The sequence below is a fragment of the Ptiloglossa arizonensis genome, chromosome 10, assembly GCF_051014685.1.
Source record: "Ptiloglossa arizonensis isolate GNS036 chromosome 10, iyPtiAriz1_principal, whole genome shotgun sequence".
Classification (NCBI taxonomy): Eukaryota; Metazoa; Arthropoda; class Insecta; order Hymenoptera; family Colletidae; genus Ptiloglossa; species Ptiloglossa arizonensis.
Window position 1 is genome coordinate 3,720,513 of NC_135057.1, and position 25,595 is coordinate 3,746,107.

The window sequence follows — 25,595 nt, forward strand, 5'->3', positions numbered from 1 at the left end:
GAACAATGTCTTTTTAACTTTGTTTTGCGTTTAGCAACGCTATAATCGGAGAGACTTCGATTAACCCTCAAGGCCACTCTGTCGATTGTAAATCACAGGAAAAGCGTCTCCCATTTTTACGCAATACTAATTAACCTCCCTATTTGAAAGTCGAGTAAAGCGAGTGTCTTCGAACTCGCAGACTGTGGTGGAGTTAACGAAAAACTCGATATCTTGCAAAAGAAGTGTCAGTACCGATCTTCACCGATTTGAATGAAATTTGACACACTTACAGGTTCACGTAAACAACGTACAGAATGTAGCCGTTCACGACAAACCGGTTGTGAAAAAAATGAGTATAAAGTTTGAAAAAACTGCTTAGTCGAGGACATTTATTCGACCAGCAGAACGTTGCAACCAACTGTAACTGTGGTATAACGACAAGCGTAGAAATTTGGATGAAATTCGTCGTAGAAACAATAAAAACATATGTGTACGTTACAAATATCTCGTACCAAAGTATCACTGACTAGTAACACGTCTTCTTGTTGGTTGCTTTAGACGCTCTGCTATAGTACTTGAATATACTAAACGGTTGTTCCAAACATTATATCGGGTTGTTCGGAGAGTCATTTCGTTTTTTTTTTTTTTGGCGAAAATGAAACACGATTTTTTTAAAGTGTATAAACATTTTATTAAATTATATATTCTCCATTTTGGAAAACGAAATGACTCTCCGAACAGCCTAATACTTACTTTTTTCATAACCACTTTGTCATCTATGGCTAGAATTCTACGGTTACGATTATCGTACGCGTGGACCTGTAAACTTACCAAATTCCATTTAAATCGGTGGGGATCGGTAAGGAATTATAAAATTATTGGTTCAAATAATTTTAAGAAAAGTTTCCACGTTAATAGTATTGGTCAATTTTTAAGTTAAATAATTTTCAAAAGACTTAGAATAAATTTAATCAGCGTGGCCAGATTTTATTCTTTAAATCGCTAACTGGGAGGAGTGGGAGAAAGTAGTACGGTGGGGGTGGTCCCCTTCCTTCGTGCATCGTGTGTCTAAGGCATTAGAATCGCGATGCTATTCGCCACCTTCTCCCACTCTAGTGCCTTCTACACCAATGAGCGAAGGAGGGCAGGGTCTCCACGGTGATATCTTCTCTCACTGCTCTCAGTCAACGATTTAAGAAATAAAATCTGGTCACGCTAGTACCAATCCTTGTCGATTCCTTGATCGACGATCAGACACTTCGTTACAAACGCGCGAGACAGTAGGAGCAGAAAGTAAAAATTCTTTCGTTGACCACGCTACAAACGAGAAACAGACCGGTGGGAATAGCTGTTCGATGACCTTGAGCGACTAGTCGATTCCGTCCCGACTATAGTAGAGCTTCAGTACTCGGCTTACATCGTTCATAGTTTTTCTTCATAGCTGCTCCTTTCTTAACAATACCTATTCCGAGACAAACTATGACGAACGTTATATTTTCCGGCCTGTCGCGCTAATAAACAGCTTCTGCTGCGTTCGCATGCACAGAGGTGCCAAGCAGGAGTCCCTGAAGAAGAAACAGAACGCGAGGGAGCAACAAACAGCAAACAGAAGCCATCAGCAAACAACATCCGCGCAGAACAAGTCGTCCACGAAGCCGAAGCTAACGCACCGCGGGCTGGTCTCCCTGGTGAGAAAATAATGCCTGGCCGCGAGACTGCGCAGTCTCGTCGGAAATTAAAGCGGCAGGAAGCACACAGCACCAGGAAGACGCGATACGTAGGGTAAATCGCCTCGAAGACGAGGTCGACGAGTCGTGGATTCGTTAAACCGAGAACCGCGCTCGGACCTTCTTTCTCTCTCTCTCTATCTATCTATCTATCTATCTATCTCTCCCACTTCCTCTTTCTTTCTCGAAGCAAACCGAGCGTTTGAAAAAGAATATTCTACCCCAAGGAAGGCGAACACGATCTTTTCAGATAAAAACGATAGTCCTCCCGTTTCACGGGGAAAGACTAAAACAAGAATACCATCGTTTTCGCTCCTCCGGTTGGTGGTTCGACGAATCGTCACGAATCTTCCTTCCGTTTCTCCGGTGACACCTGCGCGAGAAGGAAGAGATTTTGTCAGAATTTCCAAAGTTTTTACAGCTTCGTCGTTACCAAGTGAAAGTATAATATACGTACGTACGTAGCCGGGCAAGTAGCAACGAGCAAGTAACCTATCCCCGAGGATAGTTCCCCTCGGGACAGTCCCGTGTTCGTCTCCCTGTCTATGCAGAGCGTATCCGGAACATTTGGCCGAGCCTGACCAAAAATCGTCGAAAGACCGCGAACAACACTTTCTCCACGAGTCACCAACACGGAGAATCGCGCGTCGACGAGATCACGTTTCGATGTTGGAACAAATCGTACGGACGCTATTTGACGTTGTTCGAGTACGAGACGAACGGGATGTAAATATAGAAGAACACTCGTCGGGCCTTCAGCTTTCGGATTTCCTCGTTCGGAGGTATCCGTGGACAGATTGCTTATCGGTGACCAAGACGTTGCGACGGACGTTACTTTGTCTCTTTCCTCGAGAGGCCTACCTGGAATGGCTCGTTCGACGCGCGAATTCGAGGGACTCGAAATTGATTCGCGGACGTCTACGATCGGTTGACGGTTCTCATCGGGAGCGATTTGGGTACGAATTCGAACGAGGTTTGGTGAAACGTTTTGGGAGTAGCCTGCACGTCCGATCCTCCCCTCCCGATCCGCTCTGGTTATATCTTGCGGCCATGCATGCATGTGTTCCCCGAGTGTATCGCCTTTATATGATAGCGTTAAACGGTAGGCAGATCTCTTCTCTATGTTGTAAATAAGCGAACGCCGTGGCATGGCCAGTGAGTCTGCTGCACGTGTTTCTCCGTCGCCAATAGAACCGGGTTCTTTGTTCTCCCTAGTCGAAGACGTTTCTCTTTCTCTCGACGTCTTCCAGTCGGGGCAAATCGGCTCACCGGGCGGTCTGGGTAATTTGCCAGCGGGACGATTTACCCCTGTCGTTGTGTAACGTATCGAGTCGAAAGATCGCGACGGAACGACGTCGACGCGCGATCTAGAGGTCTTTGAGAACGAAAGTGGATCATTGCGACAGGAATTGACTCGGCGATGATAAAAGCGTTAACACCTTTTCAAGGAGTCTGCCCAGTTCCCAGTCCTAAGAATTCAATAATTTTAAGATTAGAAAGGAAAACCACTGAACGTGGTTTCGAAACTCGTACGCGAATTGAAACGAAGCACCGCGCTGAATTTTCCGTTCAAATCGTGTACAAAATTCATCGTAATACGCTTCTTCGAGTGTAAAGAAATACGTGACGTTAAAAATTACATTTTTCGCTTCGTTGTCCAATGCATCTCAAACTCTGCACCCTTTTCTTACTAATTGTATTTTTTCACTATGACTATTATAAGCCGTTCAATATTTAATCGAATGCAAAACTATCGTAATAATGTGAGGAGTATACGGCCCGGACGACCTGAACGGGAAAATAACCAAAAATCGTTCCAACGTGGAACGTAACACGTTACGATAAACCACCGGAATCCTTTCGAGTACGAACGATCGATTTTGCGTCGAAGTTTGTACATTGCTGCGCACAGGGTATAAAATAGAATTTGTTCTCGCGGTCAACGCGATCATTTTCGCGCGATGAAACGATTTTCGCGAAATGATTCTCAATCGATATGATTTGCGATCGTTACTCGTACCGAAACAAATAAACGAACCGTGAATTAACACTAAATCTGCCGATAATCCAGATCACCTATTTCTACCGTGACCGATCGAATGACCGGTCTTTAAAACAACTTACATTTCTTAAGAAATATACGACCCTCTAAAAATTTCGATTTTCTACAGAATTCTGCGATTTTTTTCAAACGATGAAAACAATCTTCGTGTACATAAAATTGATTTCAGTATGGACGGTAGAGGGATCGTTAATTTACGCGCGTGTTAAATTTCGAGTGGTTTGCCACCGCGGTATTGAATCTTGGCAAATTTCTTTTCGAGAGACGACTTCAAAGTTCTAAGTAGATACGCACCGTTGCATTTCAGAATACGCGGAAAGCTCGGTTCGAAGTTCCGTAATTTTCTCCGCGTTTCGAACGCCACCGGAATTGCTTTACAATTTCGTTGTTAGGATTTGAGAACTCGAAGAAAGTGCAAACCGAGTAATCGATTCCCGGAACTGGACAGACCCCTTATGTACATACATATACGCGAATAAAATCTCGGTTGCTGCATGTTGCGTAAACCTCTGTTTGTTTTGTCGTGCTAATAAAGCGAAGAGATCGGAAACAGTTGACACAGCGTTGGATTGATCCTCGAGACTTGTACATTTTCAGTAACCTTTTTACCTGCACAGAAATTTGAAATTTCTCCTTCGCGAGAAGAGAACGAAACAAGTGACTCTACCTATTCGTGAAAAAGAAATGAACAAATGGGAGATAAAACGGGAGAAAGACGATCGTAAAAGCCGTTCGTTTTTTCGCAATCGATCGATTCGTCGTGTTCAATTAAACGGGGTGGTTCGTCAATGACAGCACGCGTCGTTTGTTTCGTAAACAAAAGCGGAATAAGCAACGTTGATCGTGTATTTTGTTATATTATTCATTGCCATTCACACGCACGCAAACTCGAAGGATTTAAGGTCAGCTGTGCAACGTACACGCGTGAATAACGCAGAATGCCGCCAAGTAGGATTTTTCTTTTCATATTGCGTGGTACAATTACGTATATATCGTCTTACGTATTACGAAACATTTAGAAATACAGATTCAGGATTGTATTACTTTTTTTTCTATCGATCCATCGACACTGTTTTCTCTCTTTTCTTTTCTCCAAATATCTGCGTTCCAAGCTTACAATTTAATCGTTCGAGGAAACGAAATACGTTTCATTGAAACGTGGACGAATAGAACCGTGGAAGATAATCGTCGACAATGCGAAAAATTGTTACGTAAGCGGCTTCGATCGTTTGTACATACACGTATCGTTTTGTAAAAACACCTTCACGCTGGGGTACGATGTCGTTCGATCGTTTCGTGTATTACGTACACAATTTCGCGTAAACTTGAACAGAAATGAAAAACTTCTTCGAGTACTCGCGAAGTCGACAGTGTTCGCAAAGTTCTCTCACATTGGTCTCGACTTTCGTCGGGTTTGCCCCATTGGTTCCCTCTATGTATGATAACTCGAGGAACTACTGGCATTTGAAATTAGTTACTAATCGTATAGTAACGAAATGTATTTAAAAACGAATCGAATGATTTTTAGAAAGAAAGGAAATCCATCCGATGTAAGCAAACATCATCGTTCTATTTATATTTAACGAAAATTAATGCGTATATTTATCGATAGTTACTCACGTAATATCACCAAAGAAACGAGTACATTCCTTTTATATCTTAATGCAATGCTAACAAATACGAACGTCTTATTTAAATACTCTATTTATATTGTAGTAATGGTTATTCAACTTTGTGATCGTACTTATTTAATAATTCGTTTAGTAAAGTATTTAGGATCGTTTGAAATTTTCGTCTATTTAATTGCTTGGCACGAGGAAGAAATCAATTTCGGATGAAACAGTTCTTGCTCAGCCCTCTGTAAATGCATCGGCGTGAATCGCAATGACGGAAGAGAACGAAGAACGAACTACATATCCAGAGATCGAGCACAGGAACGATCGAGTACGCAAAAAGAAACAAAACAAACGAAAAAAAGTAACGAACAGTTCGCGAACTAGCCATAAAAATGTATTCGAATAGGGAAAACGGACTGATTAAACGATTCGAAGTAAAATTTCTTTATCGACCGCCCATTAAAACAACTTAGACTTAGCAAAGGTAATCAAAAGTATATATATATTATATACTACATTCGTGTACTTGAAACAGATTACTCGAGTTTTGCATAAAAGTATTCATGTACTGATTTCCATGTATTCATACTTAAGGATCTACCAGGTACAGCGAGTTTATTAAAAACGAGGCAAAATGTATATATATACACAAGTATCGAATTCCGAAGACCCTTAATTTCATATTTGCGCTCCCTTTGTCCGAATCACTTAACGAAGATACAAAGTTATAAGCGATGAAATGGCAAATAAACGACAGAACGTTTGATCTCTGAGAAACATGCGAAATTATTCACCCGTTAGATACTGTCGGACTAATATTATTATCCTATTCCAGACTTATTTCTCAGACTTACAAAAGCAAAACGTTTTCCAATCCAAACGACACAACCGAATCAAAACGAACGGAACGTAACAATTTTCCATGTTAAAAATAGTAAACGCGGAATGATCGCTTATTATCAGGATTCAAGTAAAAATCCAAAAGTGAATTTTATTCGTTGAATTTTTCCATTTTATACAATTTCACGGAGGAAAACGTAGTCTTTTAGGTATTGTGTAAAAGCAAAAAGATTCTGTAAGTGTATTATTAGTGTATACATTTGTACAAAAGGTTTATAAGTCCAGCACGCCAGCGCCCAAAAACAACAAAGCGTTGTGTGCAACGGTCTTTTCATCCGCGTCGCACGATTGTTCGTGAAGGGGAAGAGAGAGGCGATTAGATCGTCGATCTCAGGAAATAATTAAAAGGTCGTCGACACGCAACCCGCTATGCAAAGAGGACCCTTTCATTAATTCGAGACATCACCTCGGCTCGTCGATGCATTGTAAACGAGCAAGAGCCGCTAATTAACCATCGATCGCATTCTAATTAGAGATCGAGTATTCTTGGAAGTTCCAAAAACGGACAACACACGCAACAACATCGCACATCGAACACGAAGGTTTTTTTTCTCTCTTTTTCTTTTTCTTTTTTTTTAATTATTTTTGCTCTTCTCTTTCTCTCGAAGCTGTGCTCGTAAACAATGCGGAAGAAAGTAATTTGCATCGAACGATAGCCGCCGTTGGAATCGGTTCGTTGCGGTTCAAGATCCTCGAGAACAATTTTTCAAAGTTTATTACAAAATCTACAGTCGTGGGATGCTCTTAGATTCAGACCCGATGTTAAATTGTTCGCACCTTCTGCCGAAGAAAAGTATCGGATATTCGTTTCACGCGAAACATTCGATCTCGGGACTTCGATTACAGACGAAAATTAAATATTAGATTCGGACGTAGGAAAAATTGCGAATCGTACGGGCTACCGTTTTGTACTTAAATCGATTACGAAGAAACGAGAGATAAAGTCGAAAAAGAAAAAACGGGGGGACAGGGGCGGGGAGAGAAAAAAAAAAAGAAGAAAAAACGAGAAGGAGAATACGTATAAAATAGAGGTGAAAATATCACTGTATTCGGTATTCGCTAGATGCGTGTATAGGTCGAGTAGAGTACGGTATATCTCTAACAATAAAAACATTTAATCAAAATGATCGCTTAGAGCCTTTTGTACTTCTACAATTATCTGTAACAGGTCCTCGAGATGGGTGCGTTCGTTGCGAAACAAAACGGAAATGAATGGCAGTCGAGCGTTGGCTCTGTTTTGTGTATTGTCTTACCGTTAGTATTATAAATATATAAAGGTAAAATTATCGATCGAGGCCCCTTCGTGCAGGAGAGGTCGCCGGATAAAAGAGATCGCGACAAATCTGTGGTACCCGATCCGACGAAATTCAATTCATCGTACGGCGATGGTGGAAACGTCTAGACTCGCGTTATTATCTACAAAATACTTTAATCGTAATATTAATTAATAATATACAGATTGTAAATAACTAAACAATAATAAAATATGCTCTAACAAGTTCTTCCGCTTCTTCTTGCTTCTGTCTCTTTCGTTATCTCGCATTGTCAATTTATTTTCCAGCCCGCCGCCGGGAAAAGTCCAAACGGAGGGAGCCAGAACGGGGAAGAAGGCACGGGGCAAATAGTCGAAATGGTGTTCCTATTTTCATGATCGATTCGTACATTTAGCTCGCGCAGCTTATCTGTTAAACCGAAGAACGACGTCCGCGTACCGAGCTTTCTTTCAGCTTCCGGAAGCTCCCTTTCCTCGAGAACCAAAAGGAAAGAGGGACAGGGGGGAAGCAGGGCTGTGGGAGGGGAGGATGGGGGTCTGGGGTAGGGAGCACCATTTAAAAAGACGTCTCACGCGGGAACACGTAGCGACCTACAGAGAGGGCGGATGAGAGGGGAGGGAAGGGGTGAGGGTGGTAGTGGTGGTGGTGGTGGTGGAGGAGGAAGAGGAGGAGACGAGTCAACATCCGAGAAGAAATTTCGTTTTCCGCTCGTCCCAGAGCAACGTGATCGACACGTCGCTAAGGTACCGTGGTAAGAACACAAGCGGCGACGACGATTAATAATACGTTCTCTACGCTCGTTACAGTTTTGTTTTTCATTTACCTATTGATCAATGCCTTTCGCACGCGGATCTCACTCGGCACCGACACAACGAAACACCTAAGCCTCTCGATTATGCGCGTTTTCCTCTTTCCATGATAATAGCGAATATCGTACATCGTATTAAAAATTCTTAAGTTACAACTGTAAATATTAATCTCTACTATACAATCAAGCTCGTTCGTGGCGCTGTTCCTTACCGTTCACCGTTTCACGACTCGTCCAATTTGCGTCCCGATCCGCGTTTTTACGTTCTAACGAATACATGGCAATGGGGACGAGAATTTACCGTGTACGAAACACCCCTCGAACCTTCGCCAACGTCTCGAAAGTCTTCGAACAGTGAACGTTGAAACGTTCCGGAAATTAAAAAACTTGGGGGCAAAAAAAAAAAAAAAAAAGAAATAAAACGAAAACGATAACGATTGCCAGGAAGTGGATTGCACGAGAATATGGACAAGAGTTCCTTCCTTTGTTCGGACGGTAACCGAACGTATCCAAGGAATCGAAGACTTTCGCGAGTTTTAAAGATCGATCAATATACGCTATTGGTAAATTCACGATAAAATACTTTCAATGTTCAGCGTTCTACGCACACGCCGATCGACGCATTATCAGCTTCTAGTACACGCGACGCGGATCTCTTACGCTAAAAAGAGAAACATCGCGATCGCGCGTTCTTCTATGCACGGGTCGATCTCACCCTCACCACCCCCCTCCCTTTCAACGCGGCACTTTAAATACTTTAATCTCGAAACGTATAAAAATAATAATACTATCGATCTGGCGTAGTAAATACAGAATATTACGTGTTTTCAAAGCGCGCGTTTAAATAACCGCCAAAGAACCGAATGACGTTTCCCTTTAACCCTTTCGATGTCCATCGCTTCGAAATTGATACGCTTAAGCGCGTGCCGTTTACGCACGTTTCTCAGCCATGGTCGTAAAACGCCGCTCAGGCGTTCACCGCACGCAATTCATCGACTGAACGCTTATAATCGCCCGTAGCATCCAAAGTATTAAAGAGCGTCAAGGTGTCCGCCGACTTCTTTACGCGATCGTTCCAAAAGTAACGAACGAGCCGCTACCGACTGAAAAACAGTTCTCGTGAATGTATGTACAAAGGGGAAATCGTATTTAAGCGTCTACGAAAAAAATCACTATAAAAACTCGATTCGTTCTCTCGTGAAAAACATTTCTAAAACAACACGGTGATCCTGGAAACGCTACGCAGATTATCGACATAACTCGCGTGCCGAAACGATACCGTGTGCAGTCTGGCGAGTCCGAGGAACACGGGCCACGTTCTTAATTCGTTACAACTCCTATTTTCGTTTGTAAACATTATTATCAACGACTTGTAAATAACAGCTGCACCCTTCCGCTCGTTAAAATTGCGAAGCTATTTTCCTAACGCTTCCATCGCACAGCATTCCGAGCTTTTACAACAGTAATCAGTTATTCATCGAGATACTTCATCGTACAGAGGATGTTCGAGTTAACGATATCTCTTGCAAATGTCACTACGCTTTTCTCGTTGAACGTTCAACGTTGAATACTCGAATGAACGTTCGACGAAAAGAAACCTACAAAATGTTTCGCCACTCTTTGTAAGCGATACGACGGTTCGAGTCAATTTTCAAAATTGATGAGAGATTCTTTTATCCCAAAGACGATCTTATATCTTCTTTTTTAACGGAAAGCTGCAACTTTTCTTTTAACGATAAACGGTGCAATGATATTCCAAGGTCATACGAGGTCAGGCACAAAATCGACAATAAGAAAAATCCGATATATAGTAGAAACGAGATTTGTGTAAAGTTCTAGGGCCGCAATCTTGCTTAACGCGAAGAGGATCAATTTTAAAAAAGATTCGACAAATTCTGTAACCAACGCGTGTAATCGAATAAATCGGTAATCTAGTAATTAGATACACCGGCATAGATAGGTAACAATTTCGAACAGCGATCCTTAAAGACATCTTTCGTTTTCAACGTGTTAACGGATTCCCAATTTCGGATATGTATCGCATCTTTCTTATTGTCCTTCGTTTCAAACCTCGCGCGACCATGAACATTGTCTCTTGTTGCATTTGTTTTAACGGCCACTTTTGTACCGTGCAATCAAGATTTTCCATTGCAACTCTCCATTAAAGTAAGAATTAAAGTCATCTTCGTAGATCGAAATTTAAGCCCCAACGTCGTATTCCTTGCAAGGGACAATGAAAACTTTCTTCCTTGTATCTTTCGTCTTATCCCGTTCACAAAACAATCCCTGGATACTGTAATCGCATCGGACTCGATTGGCCGTTCAAGGCCACTTCTCTAACCATAAATAACATCGAACACGAATTCCGCTTCCACACTATGCCAGCACGACGGAACAGCCAAACGATATAGCGGTGACGACTGTTCCGTGACCTTGAGCAGCCAATTGATTTCGATCGAACTACGACGAGGCGAACATCCTGTACGTGATAGTAGTATACGATGCGACTAACGAGCTAGCTGATCAAATGACAATCGATACGAGTGACAGTATTATACCAAGCGTTCCCGCTCAATTATTTCGTGCTAATTTAATTTAAATCGGACCAAATGCTTTGAAGACACACGAAACCCATATTCAAGTTCCATCGGCGTCGTCGAAACTCCGTGGAACGTCTGCGCATTTAAATCTCGATCGGGCCGATGTGCCCGAGCAACTAATCTAATGTACTCGTTCAACTGATCGTTAGGAAGGACGTCGAAGTAACGAATTCCAACCAGGTATTGTCGATGCTAGCTAAGGTCACTTGCCCATGCTGGCATTCGCTGGTAAAGTCGCGGATCGTTGTTGCACCGATAAATATGGCTTCAAGGTGGATCTTGTAGACTCTCTGAAAAAAAATAACAAATCGCTATCGATAAAACTCGACACGCGATACGAAATGATTGTGCAGCTTGGTTGATCGCAAATAGTATCGAAACGTCAAGTGTGTGGACTAATGTGAAAGAAAGATAAGCTCCAAAAGCGCAACAGCGGTTTTTATCCGTGAAAGATATAGGAATAGATATTTAAAGCCCCATTTCAATAAAAAAAGCATCGAAACTTGTGACTTCTCGATTCCTAAATAGATTTACAGGGATTACTTTTCAAATTTTCAGATAGAAAAAATAGTTATTAATAACGCTCGCGGATTGAAGCGATTTTCAATTTTTTTTTTTTTGTTTTTTTTTTTCCAAATGAAAACGGTAATGCAGAAATAATTGCGAAAGAAGAGTGTGCACTAGAAAGTAATCCTCGTAAATGAAGTTTTAATGATATGAAATTCGATATTTACCGTGCAAAATAGAAAAACATCTTATTGCTCGACATGTTATGTTTCTTAATCGTTAACATGCAATTTACCGATAAAAAAAAACAACACACGGAAAGCTATGCAAGTTCATTTACTATGAGACACGAAACTCATTTTAGATAGCGGAAGCAACAAAATATCGATTAATTATTACTCGTATTATCGATTTCATTGTTAAAACTTTCGAATTTTAAATATAAAGATTCAACTGAATCGATTAAAAACTGTATCACCATCTGATGGAGTAACTTAAAATTTTCAAAAAGGTAAACAACATATATATATATATATATATATATATATGTATGTATGTATGTATATATATATACACATATAAAATATATTCTGAAGAATAATACAAAAAGTTTAAGCAAAATTGCCGCATTAGTAATCCGTTTAACTATATTGTAAACTTTTACAACGCTAAACAATTGTCACAAGTAAAATAATAAATTATCAGTTCCTAAAAAGTAATGTCTTTTACATTAAAATTGCCACAAAATCATTTAAACGGAGTTACATCGAGTAGCAACGTACCAATCGATTTTGAAATAAAATCAAACAAATTTCAACAACAAATCCTCAATTATAGTACAAATATGTAGATTAAAAATATAATCTTCAATATAAAAAATTAATTTAAAATTCTCAGTCATTTCAATAATATTGAAAGTAAAATAATCACGTGACATGCTTGTGCATGCTTATCTAAAATGTTTTTACAATATTCGATTAAAAATAATTGTGCATTTCAAATGATTAAATATAAAATATAATTGGCAATTGAACTTTCTTTTTGTTTTTCTCTCTTGTCAATAGAACGTATTGAAAACCAGATGTGTGTGAGTACCCTAAACATATAGCGCAGATCGGGAAATAATCGGATTGGTTCGCTTCGGTTAAATAAATACTCGGTTCAATTCAAATCAGATCGTGATCATTCGACTTGGTTCAAATCGGAAAGCGATCAGTTCGGTTTTGGTTTCAGTCAAGACAAAAATTATTCAATACGGTTCAGTTCGAATCAAATCTCGACAATTTTTTATCACATACGAGTTGCTCGGACATCCATGACTTTTTTGAATTTTGAGAATAAATTTAATTAAGTTAAATACATCCAGTACAATTATTACCAAGAAGAATTGAAATCCAAATTAAGAAATTTGTTTTGCAATAAAGTGGTTAAATTATAAAACTGATTTTTATACAAATGCAGAATGATTTATGTATTTTTCAAAGAAAACTGTATTTGAAAATAAGTAGAAGTGTAATTACCCGCGATTACCTAGGTTAGCAACAACAACATATTTCCTGGAAATATTATTGAAAACGTGGAATAGTTGCGATTTTTACATTCGAATTTAAAATAAAGTAATATGTTATACCTTATTTCATTTATAAGTCTTTTTTTCTTGTTAAACTTGTACCGTTTGATAGCATCCGGCATATGAAACGATTTAACGTTAGAATATATGAATAATACCCCGAACGAAATAAAATCCGTTTCGGATATCCGAGCAATACTATGTGGCAACAAAATATCAGGGTCCCGCTACAAACCTGATAAAAATACACATCTACTACATGTACTATAGTATCAGTATCGTGTCTTCTTTACGTTCTAATATTCAATAAGAAAATCGAGCGTCGATTTTGTGTAGGGAAATGGGAGAGCAAGAAAAATCAAACGACTCTAACCTCGCTACACCCAATCATGCGATGCCACAATACAAGAGAACTACTTAGTCTCCGGTTACGTTGAGTCGCACGGCTACGCTACCTTGGCGAGACACGCTGCCCCGTGCCGTCGACGTGCGAGTTCGCCTTGTAGCCACATTTTTGTACACGTCTAGACAGTCTTGCGACCCAGTACTTCTGCTCATCAGGACTACCAGCCAGAATTAATAGTTCACGGGCGCTGTTCGGATCATAGTGTAATTTACACGGCGCTATGGCATCCTCCTTCTTATCCAAATGCTCCTTATGCACTTTTATGCGACACCCTGTACGAAGTATGACAATTTAATAATACGTAAACGTTACTTTGTGAAAATCGTTTTAAAATTCTTATTTTTGAATGATATGGAAGCAAACGAAACTGGATAAGATAAACCTTGAAAATGGTAAATGTAATAATTTATTTTAATTCCTACTATTTTGTATGCGTCTGCTTTGGAATCCACTACTTAAAGTAATATTTTAAATATTTTAAACTTTATTCTGCTATAAAAGCAATACTAGTCCATAAACCAAACGAATGTTAAAGGTCAATAAATATCACTAGCGACGAGTAAAAATTCCAGTAACCAAAGTATTATTCGTGCCATTCTATCGTACTTACTTCGACACTCAAGAGCCGGTGGCGGTCGGAACATATGCCACAATTGCTTTGAGCATACCTCGCAAGTTGTCGGCATATGATACGATATTGAAATGAATTCGTGGCCTTTTAATGATTGTGTGCCTGGTTTATCTGTAAGTTGGGGCAGTTCCACTCCGGGCAGTGTATTTCCTTCGTCACCAGGACGCCTTGCTTCACCTTCACCAGCGTACAGTAACTATAAACGGAAAGAAGATGAAGTTGAGTTTCTCGTTTTGTAATTACAGAATTTATTACTGTATGTGCTGATTACCTGGAAAATTCTCGGAATATCTTTGGCATCGGCTCGGATGACATCACCCTGAGTAACAGATCTAACGTGGAAGACTTTATTTAGATCCAATATTAAAACTGGATCCGCGTTTAGTTTATCGTTTTCGCTATTGTAAAATATTATCTTCTTTGAAGAGACAACAACGTATTGCTTCTTCCATCCGTGCCTTTTAATGTTTTGTTTATTTGGCACATTTAACCAGCCTTCCAATCTCATCGTACCATGTTCCGATAAAACAGAATCTTCCCCGTCATTTTCTACGGATGAAACGCTTGCAGTTTCTGAGTTCAACGAAGCGATCTTCATTTGCAACGTTTCTATCTCTGAATCCTTCGAGTCAAGCTCCATTTGTAACCTCAATTTCGCTTGATTTTCTTCTACCAATTGTGCCTGTAAAAATAGATTAATATTAAAAAAACTGTTCATGTATTTTGTGAAATTTAATAATAATAGTATTTTGTTTACTTGTAGATCTTGCAAATCCTTTTGCCATTTAGCTGCCAACTGTCCGTATTTTTCCCTCTCTTGAGTAAGCTCCTGTTGCAAACGCCTACAATCTTTCTCTTTCTTTCTTAGATCCGCTGCAGATGCTTTGTTCTTAGTTTTACCACTTGAAGATAAATCTTTTCTGTTCATGATCTCTGCTAACTTATTAACCGCTTGCTGTTTCAACAGTTGCTCAGTTTTCAATTTACTACTAAGTTTTTCTATTTCTTCGGCATTAGATTGTGCTTTAGTAAGTTGTTCTTGCAATTCTTTAAGCCGCTTACTTAAATCTTCCTTTTCCTTAAAGTATTGATCAACACTCTTCTTAAGTTCACCTTCACTGTCTTTAAATCGATTTATAATTTGTTCCTTTGCATTTAATTCTTGCTCGTGTCTGGCTACTCCATCTTTATACTCTAATTCTTTCATTGTTCGATCTTTTTCCACATCGGCCAAAGTTTCTTCAGCTATTGATCTTGCTAAAGCTTCACTATCTCCTCTAGCTAACGATAATTGTAACTGATGGACTAAAGAACTACGTTCTTCTTCTAACTCTTGTTGTAACCGTATTTTTTCCTCAAGCTCTTCTCGAAGTTCTTGTGTCTGGGTTTTATAAAGAGTCTGTAAATAAGAAAACAAAATTAATTAGAACAATATTGAAGAAAAATAATAATCTTCTCAAGATTAACAACTTAAAGAGAGAAACCACTGTGATGATTTGAAAAAATAAAAAATTTGTATTATCTCTTGTCAATGTTTGAAGTTTTAGAAACGTGTTCTTAAAATATTAAAGTAAAATTTACAAAAATATCAATATTAGAGACATTTTAGTGGATGTAGCGTAATCCTTCAGAATTGCCATTTTTATAGCAGGACGTTCGTTCAAAACTCCTTGGTTATTACGAGTGTAGTAGAATTTTTCATACCAATAATAATAATACGTATCTAAACGTATATCTAAAACGATAAGAAGTGTAAAGGAAGAATATTTGGATAAAGTATGAAATTTGATCTAAACTTGTGCAAAAGTCGCGGAAATATACAGCCTCCTTAATTCCTCGCCTCACGCTTCCGCCCCCTGGGAGAACAGGGGGAAGGGGTCGTTTTCTTGTGGGCGAATCGTAGAATTTTACTTCCCCCGAAAATGCAAACATAAGGACTGCGCCAGCTGTGATGAGTCACCCTTTTGTCCCCCTGTCGCCGGGGGCAATCGTAGGAGCTGCAAGCGATTGCGATTAGGGTTCACGAGAAAAGTGGCAACGAAGCAGTGTGGCCCTGCTATGAGATGAGGTACGGAGAGAAGAATATTGGACGTTATGCCGCTGATAATTCCTGGTGCCCCCCACCCCTCCCCTCGAAATCGTACGAGGATGGTTAACACGAGAATTTTAGTGAGTGAGGTCGACATCCCATTTTTGTTCCGTGTACGGAGAATCCCACATTCCCCTTAACACCACCCAAAGGGATCGGGGAAATCTTTGAAAGATTTTCTCTACGTAAAAAGAAAAGTCGTACCATTCCTCATAGTCTCCTTATCAGAATGAGAATGAAGCTAAAACATACAAAGGAATAATTAAATTCATTCAACCGAAATGTACGAAAAAAGAAATGCATAAACTATGTACATTCAATTCTCTCAAAAAGAGAACATTAGAAAAATTGTGAGAATCCTCCTATAACACGATATTCTTATAACGCGCATCACACATAAGAATGTCGATTAAATAATCACTGACATTACATCCATTTATGAAGATTCGAGTAAGATAGAACTATTAATCAGACGTACCTAAACACCTTTCACTCAAAATAATAACGGGAGCTTCGACACTCTCACTTGAAAATTTGCCTCCAAAACTACATCGAGTGAAGCTACAGTATGTATTTAACGACGATTATTCAAAATTGTAGCAAACAATCGAATTTCTCAAAATCAAAATTAAACCATAGACAACAGCATATCGAGAAAAGTAGGACATCCTTTGTGTTTCCATTGCTAACAATAAGCAAAAAACGAAAACAGCGACGCGTGACACTCGACTGAAAAAAAAAAGGAGCTATAAATAAAATGGATGATGATGATTTTGATAAAGAAGATATGTTTTAAGGCTCTGGAATAGATGCTTTTTGCTAAGTTTTAAAACATCAACGTTATTTCATAAATGCATTGTTACAAAATTTTGAACGTGTTTTTCCTAAAACTATGTTTTCCAAACTGGACAGATCGCTTGGTTAATTTACCTGAAATTTTTGATAATAGTAATTCTTAATAACATTCTTTTCAGTCGCGCATTCAGTCGTATTGGATAGTTTCTACATAATGTTAAAAAAAAATGATTTTTTCACTAACTCTCGATATTTTTTCTTTAAAGATCCCTCATTTTATAACAAATTCTATTTTTCTAATCCATACGTGCATCCAAAACAACTGTCTCATAATTTAAGAAAATGGAATACTTTTTCGTTTCGAATGTCGCAATAAAAAATTACACATCTGCCCGTTTTGTAAAAAACGGATGAGGCAAGACGAGAGGAACAAGGGTTTTTTAGAAACCTCTTAGGCTGATTATCATTGAGGCTATAATCATTAATATTTTTATATACAATTTTAGGAGAAAGTAGTTCATTGAATGTGTTTTCTGAAACTATTAAAGATTTAAAAAAAAAAATGCTCAATTAGCCTCAAAAATATCTTCGAAAATAGCCTTTATTTTCAGTCGTCACAGTGGTTTCCCCCTTAAAGTGCAAACTTACCGAAAAGTATGCTTCTGCTTCCAACTGTTCTTGTAATTCCTTTGTTTGCAACTGATCCACATTTCTCTGAGTTTTCAAATGATGTAATTCTTCTTCAATTTGACGTTTGGCTTCTCGTAGCTGAGCAACCTCACCGACTAACTGCTGTTCCCTAGCACGTAGTCGTCCTGCTTCAGATGACTGCTGTGCCAATTCAGTCTGCAGAACGTTTCTTTTCTGCTGTTCCTGTTCTACCTGACCCTGTAATACTTTTACCTTTTCTACCTCTTGCCTATGCTCACCCTCCAGTTTCTGTAATCGCTGCTGTATCTGACGATAATCCACAGAGAGCATAGAAGTTTGCCGTTCCTTCTCTTGTGCAAGCAATTCAGCACGTTGTCTTCCACTTTTCTCCTCGTTTAGTTTTGCTTGTAGTGCTGTTAATATTAAATTAATGCATGAGCATAATTATTATGTCTTTGACAATTAATATCGAATTTACAAATTGAAGTACATTAATGTACATACGTAAACAGAAATACCATTAAGCACGGGTAGCAGGAAATTTGAAAAATTACGATTAGTGATGAAACGAGATAGAAATAAAAATATAATATAACTGTATAATATGTACGTACATGGGTGCAACATAATTTGCAAAAATCAGAGTCTCGGTAACACATTGAAATTTATGTCATTACTTAACAGTATTTAAACATATTATAACGTACAATATAGTATATTGTACTTTATATTAAAAAATTAAAAAAATTATTGAAAAAACAACAAAATATCCTTTTATAGCTATTTAGAATAAATGCATAAAAACAGCGTAACAGAACATGAATTTATAAAAACTAGTGTACATTACCTTCAAATATTTTATTCTTTCGCCCTGTTATGCATATTAGAATAAAAATGTGTGACTTATCAAGAATATAATATTAAAATTACTTAATTTAAATGAAATAATATTACCTTTAACAACTTCCAAATTAGCTTCCTCTTTTGATAATATACGTGAACGTTCCGTTTCTTGATGGGCTACCACTTCTTGATTATACCTAGCTTGTGCAGCTTTTAATTCAAGAGTCAAACTAGCAGCTTCTTTTTCCAATGCCGAAATTCTTTCAGTTAATTGCCTATTATCCAAGATCGCTTTTTCCTCTTTCTCGCGACTATGTTCAAGTTCAAGATGAAGTGCAGAGAGACGGGTTTCCAATTCAACAGTTAATGACGATGCCTGTGATCGAGAACTACGCTCCTTCGATAATTGCCCCTACAAAAGAAAGAAATAAGAAATGCATATAAAGACACCATTTGAAACTTATATTTCATTTAATAATAATTTATCTAAAACATAAATATATACTTGTAATGTTGCCACTTCCTGCTGCAAATTATCTCGTTGCGCCTGCAACTGTGCTCTTGCTACTTGTAACTCATTTGCCATTTGTTCTGCAGCTTGACGAGCCACGGTAATCTCTGTAGCTTGTTTTCGTAACCTCGTTACAGCTTCCGCTTCTCTTTCCAATTTTGATTGCATTTCTTTAATTTGTTTTTCTAAAGTTGTGACACGTTCAGAAGTTTGTTGAGAATTGCTCGCATCGCGCGCTCTTTTTGTCTGCTCTTCATCAAACTTCTTTTTTAATTCTACAAATAGTGACTCGGCCTTTCTGCGTGATTCTGTCTCATGTTCTACCCTACGTTGTGCTTCCTTGTAATTGTGTCTCAGCAAAGTCAATTCTTTATCCGCCCTACCTATTTCTTCGCGCAATTCAGTTTCCCGGCGTGTCATAGCTTCTAACTGCGTCGTTAAAGCTTTTTGTCTCGATTCTAAGGATTCTACTTGTCTTCTTTCTCTGTCCAATAAATTTTCTAATTGAGAAATTTTAATATCATCACTTGTACCATTATTGATATGATTTTCTAATCCATCTACTGATTCTTTGCCACTAGAAGCCATTAATTGATAATCTCCTGAATATGTGAAGCCAATAAAAGGTAAATGATTGCCAGAAAATGCTTTTGGTACTGGAAAACTCTCCTCTGGTCCATCTTCTTTATCAACATCATCAAAATTACTAGTATCATCGTCACCAGAAAGTTCTGGTACTACTGGTGGCACACATTCTCGTAAATTTTCAAAAGTCCACTGATCATTTTTGAAGAAAGGGTGACTCTTTATTTCATCTACACCATTTCTTCCTAAACGTTTAGTTCGATCTGTTAGAAAACCACATATCAAATTCTTGGCAGAATGAGAAATATCAACTTCTTGTGGAAAGTGTAATGAATTTCTATGATCCATAATCTTTGAATATGTTCCAACTAATGAATCTGCGTAAAAAGGAGTGTCACCAACAAGCATTTCATACAAAAATACACCAACTGACCACCAATCGCATTCCCTTCCATATACACCTTCACCACCTTGAGACTGAAGTACCTCAGGTGATATGTAATCAGGTGTACCTACTGCTGTATCAGAACGAACAAGTCCGTCCTAAAAAGTGTAGTACAACAATTCAATATTTTCATTTTGTATTATTTCATTTCATAAGTTTTGTAATGAATAATATAAGAACTATACATACAACATCCATTCTCATACAAGTGCCAAAATCTGCGAGTTTTAAATGACCATGCTTATCAAGTAACATATTATCTGGTTTTACATCTCTGTGAACAAATCCCATAAGGTGTATTGCATCTAATGCAAGTACCACTTCCGCACAATAAAACTTTGCCCATTTTTCTGGCACATCATAATTTGACATTAAGTTTACTAAATCACCGCCTGGCATGTAATCCATCACCATATAAAGATATTTTTGATCTTGAAATGCAAAATGAAGTTGAACTATCCATTGGGAATTGGCATGTGCCATTATATCACGTTCTTCCCAAAAAAAAGCTGAATCTGATCGCTTAATCTATAAAAAAGACAAACGTGAGAAAGGAAGTATATCATACAAAGATACAACTCATTATTAAAAATTACATATACTTCTTACCATTTCAAATTTACTGAGTAATTTCATGGCATATACTTTTTGTGTAGACTTATGACGTACCAACTGTACTTCTCCAAATGCCCCACGACCTATCACTTTTATTAGAGTGAAGTCATCCATACGCATTCGCATTTTACAAATATCTTGAGCCACTGAGTCATCTGAAAGCATAAATATGTATTTTTATTAAGTATTTCTTAGAAAATGAATATAGTCATTGGATTAGCTCAGCGAATGTACTCAAATTTTTGTTTTATACTGTAAAGTACTTTTGAAAAAATTTAAATTAATATTTGAAACATCATAATATTGTATATATTAATATTATACATATCTTTATAATATTGCATATTATTTCTAAGCATATTTCAGTACTTCTGTTACAACATTAATTTATATTCTTTTTGTTAAAAAATAGTAAGGATATAATATTTTAAATAAATATACTTTAATAGTTACCAAATTAAGAAATTACATATTTAACTTTAAAAAAATTATTACGAAAAATAATTTTACTAAAAGTATATGCTTTATAAATATAGAATTGAAATTGTTATTCCTTTGTAGTTTTTTCATTCAATAGAACATTTAGTTGTGAGCATTCTCTATATTAATAAGTAAAATTAAATACTTACATCTATTCATATATGCTTCTATATTTTTCATGCGTTTTACACTGGGATGATCACAATCTGCCACCAGAGCTTGAACTGTATCCAATAGGCAGTCAATATTTGTAACACTTCTTGGATCTTTTATACGCTCTTCCAGCACCCTCAGGCGCCTGCGCCTGTCCTCATCTCGTACTGCATCCATTTCTCCTATTAGAAGCTAAGAATAATTTGCCTCAAAAATGTATTGTTCCTCTTCATGCATCAAAAGCAATGCAAAATAAAAGGCTACATGCAATGTGAGCACAATTTATGCACTGTTGCAATACTGGATGGGCAATCCATGTTTCCTAAAATAATAAAAAATTCTGATTGTATTAACTTTTACCATAAAAATATTTATATGGGCTATACATGTACTAAATTATTACAAAACTATTACATAAAAATAATAGTAGAATTATTTTCATATTGCTTTGTAAAATCAAAATAAAAGCCCAACATTGTTTTACTAGATAGTAATCACCGAAGACAACATGCATTGCTAAGTAAATGATATTTATGGTCAGTTTAAAATAATCTAATTACTAATCTATAGCATATGTTTATATTTATACATTATAAAAATAAGAAAAAATGTAAAGTATAAAAAAAGTAAATAAACACTGTATTAAAAATACTTACAGTGAAAGTTCAATAGAATTGTCACTTTCATTCTCACTTTTTACACAAAGAAAAAAAATACAAATGCACCAAACAAAACGAAATTGTACTTGGTAAATGTAAAAAATTTGTTGCACACTACAATACACAATATATGATGACTCAAAATGATTTATATATAAAAAACCGTCATTAAGAAACAATGATTACTGAATTATTGTAAAAAGTAGAATCTTTCAAATAATATTTATTTAAATACTTTTCACTTCAAATTGAACATCAAGTCGCAAACAAAACTTTACTAACTCGTCTTGTCACTTTCGTTGAAAGAATTTTGATGGCAAGAATACGAGTCACGAAAACTATTAAACAAAATCAAAGCTAAATAGTATTTCTGCATCTCGATATTTAAATAGAAAGTGAAAAGTTTACGAACTGACAAGCCGAATAAGTCTGTCAGGAAGTTCGTAGAGCTAAGGTGGATTCCATGCAGGTGCTCTTGAACCCGTCACAAAAGATTTTCTACAGATTCCGTATTTTCTAAGATCGGTTAATTAATGTCAAAAGAAAATTCACTTTAACGTACCTAATATCACGAATACCGTGTCCAGTACTCCGTCTAATTGGATAAAAATACTATAAAATACATTATTTTTCTACGTAAATTGGTCGCGATTGCACACAGCTGAGCCGTGCATGCGCCATTGAGAAAATTCACAACGGTCATCAAAGCCAATGAAAAATCCGCGGAAAACTTAAATCGTTCGGTTTGTCTTTCGATTTATATACAATGATGATGGAGAACTTCCAGTCTTTGTTAAAGAAAACTGGCACCTATTCCAGACACGAACTCTCACATTGTTCGATTTTGAAATATACTAACATCTTCGAGTATATTTTGGTTATCTGCACTGTACCCTACACCATTCGAATGTTCGTTGTTTCGAAATTAGCAACATATAGATCACCCTTTTTCAATGTATGTACATTTATTTGAATCGGATCAAACTTAGAAAGTTCCGCGCGTATTACCGAAAACTACGTTAAAGTCGTTGAGACGGAGTATCAACGACTTTGGGAAAACGATGTAATGGAGTGCGGGAATAACCAAGATGGCGTAGCATTCCACGCATTGAACGAGATGCGGGTTTCTATACTTGTGCAATCTGCTTGTTATTCGGTATTTCTTTAATTAACAGAAAAATCGTCTTCAGAAGTGGAATTCTGAGTGATCTGCATAATCGAAATTCGTATAATGTGCTACACAGTTCTGTAATATAGAAAAATCCTTAGTTTTCCCGCGCGTATTTTGATGCTCATTGGACTGTTCTACGGATTTTTTTTGGCATCGTTTATGTCATATTTTGTATTTATAGCGATAACACATATCGCAGAGAGATAGGTATGTATGGTCATCAAACTAAATGCGTCAATATATTACTTTTGAGATATTTACACCTTCATTTATAGTACTTTGTTCTTTTATACCTTTTTCTATGAAAGTCTTATATTTTAAGGGATTGGCTTCTTCTATTCCTTGCCTTCATCGTTGCAATTTCAATCATCGTGTAATTGTGTGAATCTAAATTAATTTCATATTCCGAATTCTGTGAAAATGGGTCTGCCTTGTGATTGGCAGATCAACAAACAAAATCTCTCAGAACGAGGCCAATATCTATTGGAAACAGGACAATGGTCCGACTGCAATTTTATTGTTGGGCAAGAACCTCATCAACAAACACTAAAGGGACACAAATTATTCTTGGCAATGTCCAGTCCTGTTTTTGAAGCTATGTTTTTTGGAGGCATAGCAGAAAAAAATGATCCAATATCAATTCCAGATGTTCAACCAGAAGCTTTTAAAGCTCTGTTAGAATATATATACACAGATCGAGTTGATTTGGGTTCTTTTGAGCTAGCTTGTGAATTATGTTATTGTGCCAAAAAATATATGCTTCCTTCACTGGTAGAAGAATGTACAAAATATCTGTGGTCTGATTTATCACCAAAAAAAGCCTGTAGAGCTTATGAATTTGCTAAGTTGTTCGAAGAACCTGTGCTTATGGAAAAATGTCTCCAAATTATTTGCACAAGAACATATGATGTTTTAAGAGAATCTAGTTGGAAAGATATTGAATTAGGAACACTACTAACTGTGCTAGAACAAGAACATTTGCAAATAAATTCTGAAATTGAACTATTTTATGCTGTTGAATGTTGGGCAAAAGCCGAATGTGCAAGAAAATCTCTTGATATGAATGATGGAAAATCTTTAAAATCTGTAATTGGAAATGCTTTATTGAAAATTAGATTTTTAAGTTTAAGCCCCCAGGATTTTGCAGAAGGACCAGGAATGTCACTTTTGCTTACTAAAGATGAAGCTTTTGCAATTCTTATGAATATATTGTGTACAGGAAATAAAGAACCTATGCCTGAAGGATTTTCAACTAGTATACACAGCAGAGTTAAACCATTAAAAACTCCAACTGCAACCAAAGATTCTAAATCTGTAAGTTGCAAAAATGTTCATAGGTTAGATTTTGGGTTTATAGTAACCTATATGGATTTTTATTTCTTAGAAGTATAGACGAATAGATGGTATACAACGATGCTACAAAATCTCATCAATAGACAAAGATTTGGAAAATGTACCCATATGCAATCCATCACAGAAATTTACACAGAAGAAAAATATCCCGGATGATGGACCTCTATATTGTTTGAGATCAATAATTCAACAAACAAATTGTCTCAATACAAATACATTGGACTCATCTGTTACTTTTAGCGTAGACAAAAATATTTGTATACTAGGTGTACAAGTACCTACACAAATTCCTGGTGCAGTAAGTAGCATATATCAGTTAAATTTAATTGGATTTCATTTGGTATTAGTTGCTACATATTATTTACTTATTACAGGTTAATATGCTGAATTATGTTCATTTTAATACATACACTGAAATTTTATATGCTCATCTTCTTGATTCTGATGGTACTCGATTAACTTATACACATTTTACAACAAAAGTAAATGTTAATACTCTTGTGGAAATTACATTTAATCGACCTGTTTCAATTCAGAGAAATAAGGTATATGTTCAAATAGTCCTTTTAAACTTTGCACAATATTAATTTTGACATAGTCTCTCAAGTTGTTTCTATTCTTTTTTCGGCTATAGGTTTATCGAGTAGGTGTTGTTTTTAACAAAGTTGGTTGGTATCCAGTGGGAGTTTGTACTCAAAATATGGCCTGTGATTCTGTATTTTTTTCATTTGGTATTGGTAACAGTGCAGATAGTGTGCGAGATGGTCTTATTCGATCTATAGTTTTTAAATATCATTAATGTTGGCATATATTACCAACAATAAAATTGACTTATATGAAAGAAATTTAAATATGTATCTTAAATTTGTGATAAGACGAAAGTCTACTTTCTTCTATTGTATATTATTTTATTTTTTAAATTATATTGGTGCTATCCTTTATAAAAAAGTTTAAATTAAATTTTAGGGCTGTACAAAATTATACTCATTGGTCCTAATTATAAAGAAAGTTAGTCCTGTATAAAACAAACTTTTTTTAATTTATATAAAAATATTAACATTTGTAGTACAAAAGAGGACAAATGCCTGGATTTAATAGTTTGTCTTTATTAAAACTTACATTGCATATTTATATCATATGTACTTTTGTTTCTCCCTCTAAA

At 36.9% G+C, this 25,595-nt stretch overlaps 3 protein-coding genes across 8 annotated transcripts in view; 2 read left to right on the forward strand and 1 right to left on the reverse strand.

The window, feature by feature from the left end:
• Schip1 (Schwannomin interacting protein 1) overlaps window positions 1–7,788 on the forward strand; it is a 50,616-nt gene extending 42,828 nt beyond the window's left edge. For 2 of the 3 annotated variants that reach the window (XM_076322428.1, XM_076322429.1), the window contains exon 11: window positions 1,505–7,788. In XM_076322428.1, the coding sequence (XP_076178543.1) occupies window positions 1,505–1,682 (178 nt within the window). In that variant the 3' untranslated portion in view covers window positions 1,683–7,788. The remainder of the gene's footprint in view (window positions 1–1,504) is intronic. The other variant, XM_076322430.1, reaches the window with a different exon arrangement.
• Window positions 7,385–22,965, reverse strand: Rock2 (Rho-associated, coiled-coil containing protein kinase 2). 3 transcript variants are annotated; one of them, XR_012993560.1, is made up of 12 exons: window positions 22,472–22,965; window positions 21,247–21,572; window positions 20,612–20,772; window positions 20,192–20,530; window positions 18,967–20,100; window positions 18,573–18,873; window positions 17,616–18,031; window positions 14,841–15,482; window positions 14,355–14,765; window positions 14,063–14,279; window positions 13,420–13,724; window positions 7,385–11,259 (listed from the first exon to the last, which is right to left on the reverse strand). XR_012993560.1 is itself a non-coding variant. In XM_076322426.1 (12 exons), the coding sequence occupies exons 2-12, from the start codon at window positions 21,425–21,427 to the stop codon at window positions 11,172–11,174; spliced, it is 4,113 nt and encodes a 1,370-aa protein (XP_076178541.1). In that variant the 5' UTR covers window positions 21,428–21,572; window positions 22,472–22,965; the 3' UTR covers window positions 7,385–11,171. The 3 variants fall into 3 exon arrangements, 2 of the variants coding, with proteins under 2 accessions (XP_076178541.1, XP_076178542.1); XM_076322426.1 differs by having other exon boundaries at window positions 13,502–13,724; XM_076322427.1 differs by lacking the exon at window positions 22,472–22,965 and adding an exon at window positions 21,665–21,679 and having other exon boundaries at window positions 13,502–13,724.
• LOC143152386 (BTB/POZ domain-containing protein 1) lies at window positions 22,867–25,537 on the forward strand. Of its 2 annotated transcripts, none has more exons than XM_076322432.1 (5): window positions 22,867–23,287; window positions 23,403–24,394; window positions 24,468–24,731; window positions 24,808–24,978; window positions 25,068–25,537. In XM_076322432.1, the coding sequence occupies exons 2-5, from the start codon at window positions 23,501–23,503 to the stop codon at window positions 25,230–25,232; spliced, it is 1,494 nt and encodes a 497-aa protein (XP_076178547.1). In that variant the 5' UTR covers window positions 22,867–23,287; window positions 23,403–23,500; the 3' UTR covers window positions 25,233–25,537. The 2 variants fall into 2 exon arrangements, with proteins under 2 accessions (XP_076178547.1, XP_076178546.1); XM_076322431.1 differs by having other exon boundaries at window positions 22,874–23,287; window positions 24,465–24,731; window positions 25,068–25,534.
• Window positions 25,538–25,595: the final 58 nt, after the last annotated feature.